This window comes from Lycorma delicatula, chromosome 4 (assembly GCF_047948215.1).
Source record: "Lycorma delicatula isolate Av1 chromosome 4, ASM4794821v1, whole genome shotgun sequence".
NCBI classification, from domain to species: Eukaryota; Metazoa; Arthropoda; class Insecta; order Hemiptera; family Fulgoridae; genus Lycorma; species Lycorma delicatula.
Window position 1 is genome coordinate 164,549,033 of NC_134458.1, and position 18,119 is coordinate 164,567,151.

An 18,119-nucleotide genomic window follows, 5' to 3' on the forward strand; every position below is an offset into this window, starting at 1 on the left:
ACAACAGGAAACCTTTTTTCCTTCTCACTTTCATGAGTAAGTGTGATATTGTATATTCATTATTCTTTAAAAATAGCTACATCATTTTCAGAGTGATTTATGACTCATGTCAGATCAATGAACTGTTACAATTACAAAACTTAACATAGACAATAATTGATACAATGTTTGTCCATTAAAATTTTAAAAAGTAAAATAAAAAAAACAATTTCTTGGAAGATCAAAGCATTATTACAACAGATGGAAGCAGCAATGTTCCGATGATTTTGAATTGACCTGTTCAAATATATGCTGTCGAAAATTGCTTTTTCTCTAGGTACTAAAGAGATATCCAAGAGTAGGTTCAGGCTTCCCTAAAAAAAACTTGCTTTCCCTGAGATTGTTGTATGGACGTAATCCTACAATCCTTTGCAGCTAGTAATAAAAGTCATCTCATTTCTTAAATTTATTGTACACATCATATACAAATTTTATTGCACAGAAGATCACGAATTGATAACTGGATTCTGTTATTAATATTAATTATTAATTTTTGTTTTTAAATCTTGTTACAGGATGTGAAGAAGTAAAAGAGAACTCCAACTGCCACTGCCATGTTGATAAAGGAGTATCGTATACCTTTGCCCCTTACTGTCGATGAATATCGCATTGCACAGCTGTATATGATTGCTGTACGTAATAATATATTTAAAAATTTATTTATATTTTATTATTTTAATGAATTAATGCATGTTATGGATTAAGACTAAACTTTTATGTCTGTAAAAGTTGGGAGAATGTAAAGCAGTGTTAACGTTTGATTATTTTTGGAAGATTGACCACTAAAAAATAAAACTACTCGATGGTGATTTTACATTTTAAAAAAGTTTTTGTTTGTTTGTAGTTTGAGATCAAATTAAGTATGTAATATTTTAAGGATTGAAATGTAGAGATAAGTTACTTAGATTCACTACAAGAATTAAATTCTAATAATTGACAACCAAAAATTATAATCTGCATTTTTGGAAGAAGGAAACAGAATCATAGTCTTTCTCCAATGTGTATTTTTTTTTTGAAGTACATTGAAAAGAACTAAAGTAATAATAAAATCAACAAAAATGAATCGATCTTAATCACAATGAATATTTACCAATTCATACAAAGTTTTATTTATAGTTTAGCCAGGAGAAACAGGTTTGTTCACATGATCTTTCACTTTGTCCAATGGTATGATCAAAACAATATTTATGGATACAGCTACCTGGTATGATGGTTTGTAAATGTAATACAGATTTATAACTAACTGCATTAATTATTTTGTTTTTCTCTTAAAAATTTAAGGAATTATAGAAATTGTGTTGTATAAATTTTTTTAACTTTTTTTAAAAACTTCATAGTAAATAAAAACTGTACATATATGTAGTTACTTCATTTTGCTGTGGAGTTTTTAAAAATGTGCCAAAAAATGTTAGTACTCATTTAAAAGAATTCATACTTTACTAGACAAAAGGTTATCACAGGAAATCCTAAATTCAGAATAAGTTTCCTAACAATCACAATATAGTACTTATCAGTTTGTTAATGCACTTATGCATAGTTTATGACTATTATTATGATAATAATTTTATAAAGTATATAAAGATGTTTCTTCATTCTTTCTCAGCACAGGTTTGATTTCTGGTAAACTACACAAATAGTAACTCATAACTTCATAAATTAAGTGATTGATTTGTAAAAATCTACTTGGTGAGCTTCAATGGTTTCGATTTATTGAGAATAATGTTATACAATTTGCAATTTTATTTTCTTGAATCATTGTATACTCAGTTTTACTTGGAAAGTTGTAACTCATTGTTAAATACCTAAATTATGAAAATCATAATTTGTCTCCTGGATAGACTATAAGAGTCATTCTGGAGTTACCAGGAGCAAGCAAATGTACCATTTGAAACATTACTTACTAACTGACATGGCTGTGGAAAGCTTTAAGCCCATAAGTAACAGTTTAGTAATAACGAATAAAGGGGTAAAATTTATTAATGTAGCTAAATCAAAAATCAAATTTGATGAGATAGAAATTATATATTAAAAGTAGTAATTCAATATGAAAATAAATAAAATAAAGACATTAACGAAAATATTCAAATTTGACTCTGACATATAAACACTTAGATTTCAACACACTTGAGTGGTATAGAATTTATAAGCTAGGATAATTTTGAATATGAACATGAATATATTATTCGACTGTAAAAATTTTGTCAAACCTTTTTAAGATGGTTGATGTTAACAATAATGCCACCTGTAATGCTAACAAAGAAGGAACTTCTTAAATAGCTTTGAAAGGTTCTCAGGAAGAACAATCACCAAGTAATTTGAAATTAGTAAATAAAAGTTTAAATAATTATGAAAATGCAATATATTTTGTCATATTGTTCAATGGAATAAATAAACATAAAGATATGTGACATAAATAAAGAGAATGTATTAAATATTAAAATGGGAGAACAAATTTATAAGATAGGACAATATTTGTGTATACCTTATGTTATGATGAGCATGTTGGCTGGGCACGTTGTTCCTAGGTTCAGCACTTATTAGGGGGTTTAGTTTATTTATAATCACTGTAAGGGTCCAAGTGGGCATCCACTTTTAATTGGGGTAAAACATATTTATCTCTTGATTTTAGATTCATATAATCAAATAAATCAATTATTTTTTTATTTTTAGATTTGTAAAAATATTTGAATAGACTGTAAGGTTTTTTGATAGTGAAACATAGACATTACAAAATAAAGATGAAATATTAAAGTTTTTGAATTTGATATTGCAGAATAAAAAACAAAAACACTTAAATCTAATATTAATCTGTATTTTTTTAAATTATACAAATAAACACATTTAAAAGAAATTAGAAAAGAAAGAAGTTTACTGCAGAATCTTGTAAAAAGAAGAACTACAAAACTAAGTTTATAGGTTCTATACTAAAGAATTCAATTGAAGGTGCTAAGGAATCCATATTAATGTATAGAGGGTAAAATCTGACAGGGAAAATAAATAATAATGAATAAAGTATATAATTGTGCTTGTAGGATTAGCAAACCTAAAAACCTAAAAAGTTTATGTGGAACAAAAAGAACTATAGAAGTGTATAAAATCAGAAATTTTTTTTCTTTAATTTTAAATGTAAATATATAATGTAGATAATGTTAAAATGTAAATGATGTGAAATGAAAATAATGTAAATATATAAAATATTTTAACATTTTTAAATGGCATAACCATTTAAAAAATGAGGAAATTTCATTTCTTTACCTTGAGTCCTTTGTTTAATTTCTGCAACTGGAGATGCTGCACTTCTCAAAATACTGTCAACAGTCATTTTGCAATAATAATAATAATAAGCTAATTACTATCAGAATGAAGATCAATTATTAACGAATTACTTCCATTTGTTTCATTCAAAATGGATGTTTGTAATCTAAAATTATTGTACTTATTTTTAAATTCTCTGCTATGTAATTGCAATACATTTGTCAAGAGATTTTTTTTGTATTATTTATACCTCATGTAACTCTGAAGAATCAATGATGTGTATAATACATATACACATTATACACTGTTTTTTTTTTATTATTTTTTTTTTTTTTAAATTATATATCTCATTAAAGATTCTCATTTCAATTGTTTCTCTTTTGTTTTTTACTAATAAAATTTCCAATTTTATATATAGGTCTACAGGTTGCCCTGGGAGGATTCTCTACTAAACTTCATAGGCATAATTTTTTCATTAAAATAATGAAAAAAGTTCATATAAACATGGGTCTGGAAATGCTTTGTTAGCGAATTACAGCTTGTGAAAGATTTCACCCTGATTTCTCCTTCTCCGCTGAAATGAAACCCTACTGAAATTCTGGGTAAATTAAGGGGCAAATTTAGTGGTTTCTTATGGTTTTTCACATGAAATTTTTTTTTAAATTGTCCCAGAACTGTATCACCATTATTTTATAAGGTGAAATAAACAAAAAATTTAGTTGAATAACCAATTTTTTAGCTTTGGCATAAAATAACTTTGTTAAATTGTCAATAAACAAATAAAACTTATTGGTTAAATTGATAGAGAATTTAGTTCTGAAAAAAATGATGTAAATTATTTACTAACAACATCTCACGACAATTTAGTTGTACTTTCAGGTGAAACAATAACAAAAAAGTTACTCTATTACATATTTGTCTGCCTGGAAGTATTAAGATGTTATTTCTTAATTATTAGTGCATTAATTTCCCACCAGGAGTACTGTAATGCTTTGCAGTTAGTAGTCTGTTTTTAATATCCCAGAGAACAAAGCTTTACAAACAGAATTGTGGTAACCTTTATCAATTTAACTGATAAGTTTTATTTGCTTTTGACAAATTAACAAAGTTATTTTACGCCAAAGCTTAAAAACTGTGTTTATCAAATCAATATTTTTGTTTATTATACCCTATTTCATAGAAAATAATGGAGATACAGTTTTGGGACCCATTGTTAAAACTTTTTCTGGTCAAAAACCATGAGAAACCACTAAATTCTCCCCTTAATTTACCTTCCTAGAATTTCAGTAGGGCTTTATTTCAGCAGAGAAGCACCTATTTGCTCATTTGAAACTAATAGGCTCTCAGCTGACCTTGGAGCAAGGGCTGATGTCACTTTTGACAGAGGCATGGTTACCGGTCTCACCACAACTTTTTAAGTCATTTGGCAACACAACAGGGGCAATATGTTTATGTTGTTTTCATGTGTAAAGTAACTTGTCTACACATTTTGATCATTTTATCTCTATTTGTTTTTTGTCTCATTGTTTAGCAATGGGCAAAAGAAAATTTGTGTTTATTGTTAACCTGCAACAGAAATACAAATTTTTGAAATTGTGTAATGACAGTAACAATGAACATGTTTCTTGCATACTATGTATTGGAGAATTTTCTGTTGCACATAAAGGAAAGGGTGTTATTGAAGACCATGTGAAAACAGCTAAACATAGGAGTACTATTAATGCTACTGTTTCAGCAAACATAAGAGATTTTTTTTAAAGCGAAAGATGGGAACAACAGTAACAGCGATCTGGAGTGTGCTGCTAAAGAAGCTACATTTTCATACCACACTGCTAGACACGAGCTCAGTTTCAAAACATCAGACTGCACATTTAAACTGGTTGAAAAGTTATATGAACCAAAATTTTCATCTGCTAGAACCAAAACCGAGGCAATTATTGTTAACGTTTTTTCACCATTTATATTTGATAATGTATTGTGTTCTTTGGAAAACATTAATTCTGTAACACTAACGATGGATAGCTCAAACAGATGTGAAGTAAAACTTTTTCCGATTGTTGTAAGATATTTCAGTCTGGAGGAGGGAATTCATGTTAAATTTTTAAATTTTGATGAAGTGTCAGGTGAAAATGCTCAAATTTTGACTCAGTAGCTTTTGGAATGTATGAAAAAATGCAAACTTGAAGAAAAGTTGGTTTGTTATACTGCTGATAACAGTTAACAGTAATTTTGGTGGTGTGAAGAGAAAGGGGAATGAAACGTGTTAAAAGTTCAAAGTGATCTAGATAGATCTATTTTAGGAATTGGTTGTTCAGTCCACATTGTACACAATTCAGTACAAACAGCATGTGATTTATAAATAAAAAAAATAAATAAGTAAAATTTATAAATATTTTCACATATATAAAGTAAGAGTAACGAAACTTAAAGAGTTCTGTGAATTTGTGGAAACAGATTACAAAAAAGTATTATCTCCTTGCAGCACAAGGTTCCCTAGTTTGTTACCTGCAATAGAAAGAATTCTTTCCATTTTTTTATGACCTAAAATCATACTTCTTATCTAGTGACAAATGCTCAAAATTATTATTTGATTTTTTTGAAAATCTAGAAAGTGAACTGTTTTTGAAATTTTTATACGGTATTCTGCAGTTATTTAATAATGTAGTTCTGAAATTGGACGCTAATTCTATCACAGCAACAGAAGCATTCAGACATATTCTGAATTAATTTGTCAACTTCAGGAAAGAAAAATCTACAAATTTATACCATCTTCTGCCAAGGAATTGGTATGCACCCTAAAAGAAAATATTGATGTTCAGAAACAAAACTTCTCCTCAAGTACTGATAATTTTTATAATTCTAGTAAGAGTTGTGGAGAACCAGTTTTGGTAAAGTTAGTTAGTTTTTCAGTGGTTAAATTTACGAACTGAAATTGCTTGGTCTGATTTAGAAGAGAGTGCACATGCTGTTAATGAAATTATAAAAAATTCCATAAATATTGTTGACCTATTTGATGAACGTACATTATTGAACCAGGTAATTCAAAACCAAAGGGTAGGTCGTGGTTCAAGTTCTGAAAAAGTACCAGATACTATTGAAGAGAAGTGGAAAGCAATTATTAAGGTGTTTTAAAAGACTGATATTTCATGTTGCAATATTTCTAAAATGGTTGAGTTTGTGATGTCTTTGCCTGGGACATCTGCTCCACTTGATAGAGTTTTTTCAATTACAAGGAACATTTGGTCTGCAGAAAGGGGTTGACTTTCAGTATCTACTGTTAAACATCTGCTAAATTTTAAAATTAATTCAGAACTTTCTTGTTGTGAATTTTATGATTTAATTAAAACAAACAAACCAACCATTTCTGAAAAAAGTCAACTTTTAACATTTCAGTAAACTTTCAAGACTTTTAAGTAATTTCAAAAATATGTACTGGGTTGGACCCAAAAAATATGGTTAGCCTATTATAACACAAAGTTTTAAAAAAAATTCTTCATTTTAAGGTGTACTAAATATTTTTGAAAATATAAGTGGTGAAATTTTATTTTTTATGTTTATTTTCGCACTTGTATGAATTCTGTATTTCTAGTTTTTGTACTGGTTTAAACTCTTTTGAACTGCTTTAAATTATATGAAGAACGTTTTTGAGAATTTTTATTTGCTTTTTTTAAAAAAATAATCTCATTATTTCTGTTTTTTAAGCAAACTTTTTTTTGACACTTGACAATTTTAAAATGTAGTTTTAAAAATTTTGGCTTCTATTAGTTATCAACCCTTTTTTTTTATTAATAATTATATGTCTGGGAAAAGGGTATTTTTCTTCTCCAAAACATAACTTCGATGTAAAAGAAATATTACAACTTGTAAATAACAAGTGCTGTTATATTACTCACATGATTAGAGGGTTTAACATGAGGAGAGAAGCTCTTCTATCCACACAGGGATGATTAAATCAAATTTCCATAACTACTTTGGCAGAAATGATTAAGTTAAAGAAATTTTAACGTTTCTAGTTATGGCTGTCTGATGTTCGAATAAAATGAGGACTATATCTCAGACTTGAGTTGACAAAATGTGAACCGCAGTCTTTCCTGACTTATGAAATGATTAAGGCATATCTCGATCTGCTTGCTTGTGTAAAAAAAAACTGATAGGTCAAAGGGTGTGAACTGAAAAAATGTGTGATTCGTAAAGAGTATTCAATTGTGCTTCTTGACTTTTTCCTCTCTCCACATCCTCATATTATGAATCATTGTTTCTCAAATTCTGTACTAGTATCCATGGTTTTCTAGACAATTGTAACCTGTTTTTATATTTATCTGTATCTTCATGTATTGTCAGAAATGATTTTCCATTATTATACAATACACTACTCTTAATACTTTTTAATTTTTCTGTTATATAGAAGAAAATAGTCGAAGCTAATTAAAATGTTGTTGAATTTGTTAAAGATTGATCTAACCATATTATGTAACGCATTACAATAGATTTTTTATTGATTTTTTCATGTCAGAAAGATGTCTTTTATTGTATTTGTTTAGATGTTATTGTATAATTTTTTATTGATTGTATTTCCCCATTCCCTTCTGTTTTATTGAATGCTAATCTTAATAATTATTTTTGTGGTCTTATTCATAATCAGTTTATTTAACAAAAAATTGTTTTATGTTTCTAGAAAAAAAGTAGAGAGGAGAGCAAAGGAGCTGGCAGTGGAGTTGAGATATTGGTTAATGAACCTTATGAAGATGGTCCCGGTGGACATGGTCAATACACACACAAGATATATCATGTCGGTAGTCACTTACCAGGTAATATTCTAATATACATTAGTACATTTTACATAAGAATTATGTATCATTAAATTTTATTGAAAAATGAATGTTAGTTACTTCAAATACTAACTTGAATTTCTGTTGGTTTTCTTTTCGGCTAGTTATTTTTTTGTTTTTATTTTATGATACCAAATGGAAAATAAATAAATCATCAAAAGAGTAAGGTTTCAGTGATAAACAATACTGTGTTGATCGTGTTGTACTTTGTAATCTGACTTGTGTCTATTTATGAAAGGTTCTAGGATATGTTCAAAAAATCTGACTGTATCAGAATATTTGTTTCTTTCAAAGCTACTGAATCTTGAAGCAGAACAGAGAATTGTTGAACTAACAGAATTCCAGAAATGTAATGTAACGGTATTTTTCTATTTATAATAAACTTTAATATTAAATTAAAATTTAATTATTATGATCTTTCTCAGTGAAAAATTGAATCAAATACTATACTTATTATATAAATCTGAAATAAATTTTCTTTAACCTGGCTACTTTATCCGTATTTTACTTTGGTTACCGACAGTATTTCAACATATATAGTGCAATTGAATATGAAAATGTAGAAAAATTGAAACTTGTTTATTTCTATCATTAAAATTTCTAAAGAATGTCTGTTAATGTTGTGGTAAATTTTTTTGGCAGTTTTTATTTTGATTGAATACACTGTCAATATAAATAAATATATATATCCTGATCCTGTAGGGAAAGACATCCTCCAACCACCCCCTCCATCACTACCCATGATGGGCTTTACCAGAGGTCATCTTATAAACCTCAGCATATGACATCTCTCAGTCGCCTGGTCCAGAAACGCAAATGTCACAAGCGACATTCTCATTGGTGTAACAATTACTAAAAATAACAAAACACATCTCTAGTCTCAAGTAAGACTGAAAACTATAGTCATCGAAGGAACTGAATCACCTACCTACCCAAAAAGTAAAGTGAGTTCATATGCGACACAAACGCAAAAAAACATCAAAACAAAAGCACTAAAATAAAACTAATAACAAAACAACCAAAACCATTATAACACTAAAAAGAAACCGTAACAAAACAAAGTATGCTGGAACAAGACCAAGCAGCACCCTAAATTCTCTCTGTAACCAGTTTCCTTGACAAATAATGCAGAAATTCTGCAACCACTGACCATTCAGCCTAATCCTTCTCATTTTGACTCATGTCAAGTGTTGCTCAGACTGTATCAGGTCAACAAATTACTGTGGTGCACTCCAGATCATATTTGGCACACTCATATAATACATGGAAGGGATCATCCTGCACTCCACACTGCAAGCACATACCCGAATCCACCAGACTGAACCCAGCCAGTCTATCCCTGAAGGCCCTGTGACTGACCAGTAAGAAACTGAGTTACATACTTGTTAGGGAAAACCCATGAGATGCCCTGCAAGCTTCTAATGTCTGGAAGGAGATTGTGTGTATATCTCTCATTAATAGTCTCATCCCATCTAGCCTGCCATATATCATAACCATATTGCTCGATTTCCCAAATATTTTCAGAAGTCAATTCACCAAAATTCCTAGCAGCATATCGCTCCTGTTTCTCAAGAGCTAGAATATCAACCGGTTGAACCTGAGTATACCTTATTTGATGGCCTGACATTGATACTCAAACTTGCCGACTATCTGTCAAACGGCCTTTGAGAAGCGTCATCGTAGTCTTCTCCGGGCTGAAATTTATCTTGTGTTGATGAGCCCACAGCTCAAGCACCCTGGATACACAAGTGGCCCAGAGCTCAATTTCCCTCCACAAGCATCCTTCAATCAGCAGGAGCCCGTTGTCCACTTAGGCCACAACAAGACTCCCACTGGGCAACCTCAGCTACAGAAGAGAATCAAATCCCACCACTCACAAGAAAGGAGGACCCAACACATTGCCTTGGGGATAATCCTTAGACAGTGTCTTCCCTACTTCATGGCTGCCCTTGTGGAGCAACACACCTTGAGGACTGTAATAACTTTTCAACACCTGCAGTTCATTGTCAGTGCATCCACGCCTCTGTAATTGGAAAATGGCAGAGGGCCACCACAGATTGTTAAACGCTCTGGAAATGTCTAGGAAGATCCCAAAGACATATTCCGCCTCACTGGCCAACACCACTCTCATCACACAAAGTATGGCATTCTCTGTGAAACCTGTACTGGTTTTCCATCAGAAACCCACATGAAACCAACTTCTCATTTATACGAAGATACAACACCTTCTCAAAGACCTTGGCGATAATCGGTAGCAATGTCAGGGGCCAATATGATAACAGTCAGATCCTTGTCGCCCCCCCCCCCCTTAAACAACAATTTTACAACCCCTTTCTTCCACTGGAAGAACCCACTAAACAATAATTTAGTAAATATGTATGTGATAAATCTCACGTTGACTCCAACCGAGCAAACAAGGAGCTCAGCCATCAGTCCATCATAGCCAGGTGCTTTACCTCTACCAAGACTGCAGATAGCCCAACACCCCTCGGCCTCAGCAATCTCCACAGATAATTCATCCCCGTGAAACAGAGCAACCTCACGCCGAACCTGAAGATGGTATGTGGTCTCTCTGCTTTGCTGTCACCAGGGAGAAGATCGTAGAGTATTCTGTGTAAAATTCCGGAGATATCTGAAACCACACCATGCCGGCTGTTTTGTTTTTTTTTTAATTTTTATTCTTAAAACATGTGTTGAATTTAAACAAACGTTATCCATGATAATATTCACTTGTTGTTGAAGACTCATTTTAATTTGAGAGATTTTAATTTGAATATACTCATACTTCTGGATACATATACTGGACAAAGTAAGAATTTATTTTCTGATGATGGAACTCAGTAATTACTTCAAAAAATAAAATAAATTTAGATCTTAGCATAAGTTGATTGTACCAAATACTCGAATATAATTTTCCTCCTGTTATATATTTTTATTTATTTTCAGTTACTGTAAATGTTAGGTAAATAACCACTACTAAAATGTATTCTATAAAATGTATGTATATATAATATATATATATATATCATTACTCATGTTTATGTATTCTTATGTTTTCTCTTCTAATAAGGCTAATATTATTACATAGTGGGCAGTATAACAAATTATTGAAGAAATAATTTTAAATTGATATGTAATACTTGTAATTTATGTTTAATTCTAGGATAAATTAAACTAATTTAAAAAAAACCCTCTGAAAAATTCAGTAAATTATCCTACAGTAATTTTAACATTCCTTCTACAGGTATCATAGGAATCATCCAATTTGAGAATGGAAGAATTTTTTAGTTTCCTTGAATTGACCATGACATTAGCAAGACGATTTGAGTAGAAAATTTCATGATGAGCTGATTTCATAATTATTATATTAAATGCCTGATTATCATGTAGATGTTGATTTATCAGACATATGTTTATTTATAGTAATCACTTTACTGACTACTGAACTAATATTATAATTAAGGAAAGGATTCACTCGGCATAATTTATATACGTTAAGTATGTTTTGTTTTACAAAACTATGTGTTTTGTAAAACACATGTTTTACAAAATTTTGTAAAACTTTTTTTGCAGTCATGTAAAAAGAAAACAGCTCATATGCTTAATTATCAGTTGCAAAAATATAAACTAATATGAATCACCACTGTACTACAGCAACAGTGTGATATTTGGAATTTAGACTATTTTTCACTTATGGTATTCATGTTAACAGGTACTGAAAGGTACGCATGATCGCATGCAGGTGTAGAAGGCAGTGAATTTGTATTATATTTGAAGTTATTATACTGCATTCAGTAAAAATTGTTAAATATATTGTGAAAAAAAAATCAGTAAATTACTTTTGATGAAGGTAAAAAATTTGAATTAGTTATAATACAGTGAAATTTTTTAAATTTAACTTTTTTAAATCTTCAGATAATGAAAAATTAACTGAATTGCTTTTATCTTGGTTATGTTATTTTTTTACTTTTGTAAAATAGTGAATTAATTTGCATTTATAAATAAAATTGAAATATTTGTTTTTTAATTACAGGATGGTTTAAAAGTCTTCTTCCAAAATCAGCCCTCACCACTGAGGAAGAAGCATGGAATTCATATCCTTATACTAAAACAAGATATACTAGCCCTTTTGTAGAGAAATTTTTATTGGAAATTGAAACATATTATTTACCAGACAATGGTTATCAAGATAACGTATTTAAATTATCTGGAAGTGATTTGAGAAATAGAACTGTTGGTATGTTTTATTATTATTGTTCACTTGAGTGTAATATGTTTTATGTTTTTTTTTTATTATTTGTTGGTTACTACAATGAATTGCATGTAATTGAGCCGGGGTGAATGAAGCTTATTTTATATTGGAATACTCAATGGTGATTAGTTGATTTGGGTCACATGTATGCAACATTTTAGTATTATCTTTAAATAATTTTCTGTAATAATCTTTATCGTAGTTAGGTCTTAATTATCAAAGTCCCAATAATATAAATTGTTCTTCTACATCCAAACCCATTTTTTCAAGATATATTAAAAAAATATGATGCATCTTAGTTAAGAAAGCAGAACATACAAATTTGAAATGAAGTGACTGATGAGAGTAAGATCAGCAAGAACATGTGACCAAAAATATGCCCTTCCTCCGCTTAATATATGCTTGATGAGAGATTATCGATAATCAAGATTATCGATAATCAAGATTATGATAATCAATCATTGTGTATCTGATACACAATGATGATGTGAAGGCCAGAGGTAGACAATCAACTAATGGATTAACCTGAATGTAGCATAAAAAAAGTAGAATTAAAATCAATAAATAGAAGACAAAATCTAGAAGGTGATAGAAAATGAGGTAATTCAAAAAGAAATAGAATAAATTAATGTGTTCAAATTTATAAAAAGGTGGGTGAGGGTTGATGGATATGCTTTGAGTTGAAACTTTGATTTCATTAGGTAAAAAAAATATTATTTACGAGAAAAATAAAAAAAAGGGAAGATTATCTTTTTAAATGACTGTGTGTAATTTATCCATCTTGATAAGAATTTCTTATGTACAGTTATGATTAATGGAGGAAAAGAATGAAATCTACATTTTCATTAAGAAATGTAGACGAGGGATTAGGAGAAGATCGAGATGTGAAGTTAAATTTTATTTGGTCAAGGGAACTAAAGATTAAGAAGGAAGGTGAAAGAAAAGTGGATGTATTTGTGATATGGATTTGGTACAGGATAGAAATGGTTGTGTACCAAGAAAAATAGGTAGAGGATAGCTAGATGATGGACGACATGTTGAAAGGAAATGATGAAAGAATGAGAGGCCTGCTGGTGAGGAAGCTTGGAGAAATTTATTTGTGAATTCTTATCTCTTCAGAGCTTCAGTAATTTGTCCATATAAGTATATCATGCTTTCAGATATATTTAAATATGAATAAACTATATTAGGTTAGTAAATAATTTGTAGACACAATAAAATATAATACTTTTTTTAAGGAGCGTTTGTGGCCACCCCATAAATTTGTTCTTGAATTACTAATTAAGCAGTATTTTTTTAAAAGTAGCTGTATATGCTTTGACAAATGTGATAAGTTCACAGGCTTCCATGGAAGTTTTCATGAAGAAAATTTCCAATACTAGTCGAATTTTATGCGGTTATTTTAAAAACTAATATATAATTTATAAAATAATCTAAAAGGCATGGGAAAACCATGAATGTGTTCCTTAAATAATATTTTATTATATTTGATTCTCTTCTTGGTTGTTATTATTTTATTTTTAATCATTGTTAACTATACAATAGAATAAAAATATCTAAAGATGTTTGAAAAATGTATAAATAAGAGCGTTCAAATTTAAATTATAATTTATTATTTTTTAAAACAAGTAAATTATACACTATTATTTTTCAATATAGCTTCCTTCTTTTTCAATGCACAAGCTCATTTTTTGGGTAGCTTCCATATTCTTTTAGAAAAAAATTCCTGACTTCTGATGGATCAGCTTTCGAACAGATTCAACTATTTCTTCATTGGAACAAATCTTTTTTACCACTTAGAGCTTCTTTTAAGGATCCAAACACATGGTAGTCAGAAGCTGTGAAGTCCAGACTATAGGGAATGTTACAGAATAGTTCATTTAATTGATGGATTACAGCCATTGTATGAGCGGCCACATAAGGGTGCTCATTATACTGTAAAAAACAAATGGTATGTTGGATTTTTTCCAAATGACTTGTTTTTATTGGAATCTTCAGCAAATTTGAGTATTACTCTGCATTTATAGTGCATTGCTCTATTGGGAAATCAATGTGTAGAATACCCAATTTATCCCAAAAGAATGAAGCCACTAAAGCCACAAAAACGGTTTTCCTCCTGGAAAAGTGGTTTTTTGCTTTTTTGATTTTGGAGTTGAAAGGTATCATCATTGCATATGAGTAGATGCTATTTTGCAGTTTGGGATAAAATAGTATACCTGTTTTTCATCAGTGGTGACAGTTGACTGTAAAAATTCATTGCCGTTTTTCTTCATATTGTGCTAAAAATGTGTGATCCACCTGCATACATATCTACTTGTGAGTTCATCTGTTAGCAATGATGGAATAAAAGTGCATACTTTACAGTAATTAAGTTAATTTCTGTTACATCTATCCACACTGCCAACACTGATATTGAATGTAGAACCAATATTCCATACTGTAATTTGACAGTCATTTTAAATTTAAATAAGTTTCTAATCCTGTCAGCCATTTCTTCTCATTCTCTTCACATTCTCGACCATCTTTAAAAGATTACTCCATTTTAATTTATAGATACTATTGTTTGTCGCATTTCCTTACCAAACTGCCTTTTAAGTCTTTCACAGATTTCTGACTGTTTCATGTTTTCTTTATAAGAATTTTTTAATAATATGCTGTTTCATGCTTGGATGGACTTATTTTTCACTCATATTTGTAGATGAGTAGCATAACAGGTGGGTGCTAAATGAATGAAATAGGTTGATGCTTGTTTTTGATCGTCAGACAGTGCTACCAACTACAAATTTTATTGGGGACCAAGTTCAAATTATAATTTATATTTGGATATTCCTCGTGTGTGTGTGTGTGTGTGTGTATGCGCATGTGTATGCATATATATATATATATATGCACAGTATATATAACACTGTGTCAATAAGTTAACAAATGTATATATGGTGTTTGTATTCATGTTAATTCAATGAATTTCGATTGTTTAAATAAATAAATTTATTCATTGAAATTGGATTTAGTTGGTTTGAATATTTTTGTAAAAGTTTAGCAAATAAAACATTTACTGAGATATTTTTTAACTAAGGATTTAAATTTATTATCAGAGCCTTCTTAGTTATCTTTCTGTAATAAAGAAATTAAGTTAAAATATCTTTCCTTGCTATATTATAAAGCAAATAAATAAACATAATTTATTCTTTATTATCCATCTTTTTTTGTACTAATTATTTTGAGACAATTTTGTGCAGAAAATTACAGTATTTCCCCAGATAAATCTTCCCTATTCAACATCTATATGACAGTTTCACCAGATGCCATTGAGAAGAAAAAATGAAAAATATAGCAATGTAAATTTTTGTTTGACTGTGAACATGGTCAGAATTATTAAAATAATTGCCTGAATAATTATGTTTTCTATTATTTCAGATGTAATTGATGTAGTCAAAGATCAATTATTTGGAGCCGATTACCTTAAAGAAGAAGATCCATCAGTATATGTGTCTAGTAAAACAGGTCGTGGACCTTTGGATGAAAACTGGCTGAATGATTACTGGAATGAATGCAAGGTATATGATTTTTTGATAAAATAATTGTGTACTCCAAAAGTTTAAAAAATGTGTTTCTTTTTAATTTGTTTTTTCTATTTTTTAATAAAAACTTACATAACACAAAGTTTTATGTTATATTTCCTTTAAAGTAGCTTTATCCTTTTACCATCTATAAAACCTTTTTGGAATCATTTGTTAGAAATCACCCACTGTTAGAAACTCCTTTAACTCATTCTTTGCATCTAATGGTGACATTACATACATTCTTTTACCAGTTTCTTTTACATATGATTTCGAGGAAGCAAATAAGTAAAAATCAGTTGATGCTAAAATGGTAGAGTGTAGTTAATATTTTAGAGATATATCATATTTTGCTGTGTGATGTACTTCTTGACTGGAATAACAACTATTTTTTTACTTTAAAAATAGCTATTACGCATCTATTTTTTAAGTAAGGTCTGTTTTTTCTAACACAAACAAAACTAGTTAAGATATTGTCAAAAATGTTTTTTTATTTCACTCCTAACACTTTATGCTTACTTTTCTACACCCTTATTTGATTAAAAATTTATCATAGCGTTTTACTAAATTGTTTATGTCCACATCATAGAAATCAGCTGCCTGGAAACACAACCAGCCTTCAACCGTTGTTTTCACTTCTTCAATGATGTCAAACCACTGACCTCTGAGAAACTCCTTCAGGTAGCAGAACAGGTGGTAATTGCTCAGTGCAAGGTCCGGGCTGTATGGTGGGTGGTTCGTTTGCTCCCACTCAAAATATATGATTAACCTTAGAGTTTGAGCAGCAGAGTGAGGTCATGCATTGTCATGCAGCAACAAAACTCCAGATGACAGTAGGCCATGTCGCTTATTCTGTATGGCATGCTAAAGCTTCATCAAGGTCTCGCAGTATGCAGCTGAGTTTATTGTTGTCCCTTTGGGTATAAAATCGACTAACAGGACACCATGTTTATCCCAAAACACAATTAACATAATCTTGCATGGTCAATCCAATCACAGTTCATCATGACACTGTCCTGCTCGTCCTTAAACAATTTTACCCTTTTACACACTTTATTGTCACTCATTAATTAGGTTCATAAACCTCACATATCTGGTGATGAATGTCTGTTGCTGAAACGTTCCTTGCGATCAAAAATCAAATCACAGACCATATTTCACAATCAACAGGCTGTTCAATTATTTGAAACATTTCAGCTTTACATTATAAACTGTACACAGAGAAGCTACGACTGCAAATAGCATCTGCATTTGTGCAAAGCATACCGGTACCAGGGGTTCATGTGCGTTTCGACAGCCAAGGAAAATTTACATAGATACAGCCAATTGGACCTTACTTAAAAAATAGCCCTCGTGTATGATTAAACAATGTAATATTTGCTCTGGAGGTTGCTGTTAAAAAATTTGTTTTTAATGTATCCAACCTCTCTCTTCTTGTTAAGCAGTTAGAATCAAGAGATAGACTTTAGAACAGTGCTTTTTCACCTTACCATGTGTAAATGATCTTTTTGCCTCATCAGGTCAGTCATTGACCCTAGTATTTATGTATGATTCTGTTAAACACTTTTATTGTATTACAGTTTTCTGGATGATGACAAATATGGAGGAGAACCGTATAATAAAGGATATTGTTGGATTTCACTTTTGGCTTCAACTTTCGAAAATCAGAAATGAATTATTAGTGATATGGATTTGATATTTTAAAGCATATGAAACAAAAATAATTGGTTTTCTGAAATAATTTTTAGAAGCTTATGCTACTTTTAATACAGTATTTAAGGATTGACTATTTATAACTCATTATTTGATCCTTTTTTTCAGGGGAAAGAAATGCCAGTACCCAGTGGTAAGTCAATCATGTGTGCATATAAATTATGTCGTGTTGAGTTCCGTTACTGGGGTATGCAAACTAAATTGGAGAAATTCATTCATGATGTCGGTGTGTAACTATTTCTATTTAAGATTTATTTCATTTTAATCGTATAAAGTTTTTTCTCATTATGTGTAGTGTCATGTAATATGATATATAATTTACTAGTGAGTTTAACAAATGATTTTATCTGTAGAACAGTTGCCCTAAAACTGTGTATATTTTGTTTTTTTTGGTGTGGTAGTATTATCTCAAAATTAAATAATATATAAAGAGGGAAATGCTGCTGTCTCTCAAAAAAATGAATTATTTTG

At 30.1% G+C, this 18,119-nt stretch overlaps 1 protein-coding gene across 2 annotated transcripts in view; it reads left to right on the forward strand.

The window, feature by feature from the left end:
* The window catches only part of rdgB (retinal degeneration B), a 256,093-nt gene that overhangs the window by 126,163 nt on the left and 111,811 nt on the right, over positions 1 to 18,119 (forward strand). For both annotated transcript variants that reach the window (XM_075364651.1, XM_075364652.1), the window contains 5 exons: positions 555 to 671; positions 7,970 to 8,102; positions 12,157 to 12,360; positions 15,793 to 15,932; positions 17,757 to 17,874. In XM_075364651.1, coding sequence (XP_075220766.1) covers positions 594 to 671; positions 7,970 to 8,102; positions 12,157 to 12,360; positions 15,793 to 15,932; positions 17,757 to 17,874 — 673 coding nt within the window. In that variant the 5' untranslated portion in view covers positions 555 to 593. The remainder of the gene's footprint in view (positions 1 to 554; positions 672 to 7,969; positions 8,103 to 12,156; positions 12,361 to 15,792; positions 15,933 to 17,756; positions 17,875 to 18,119) is intronic.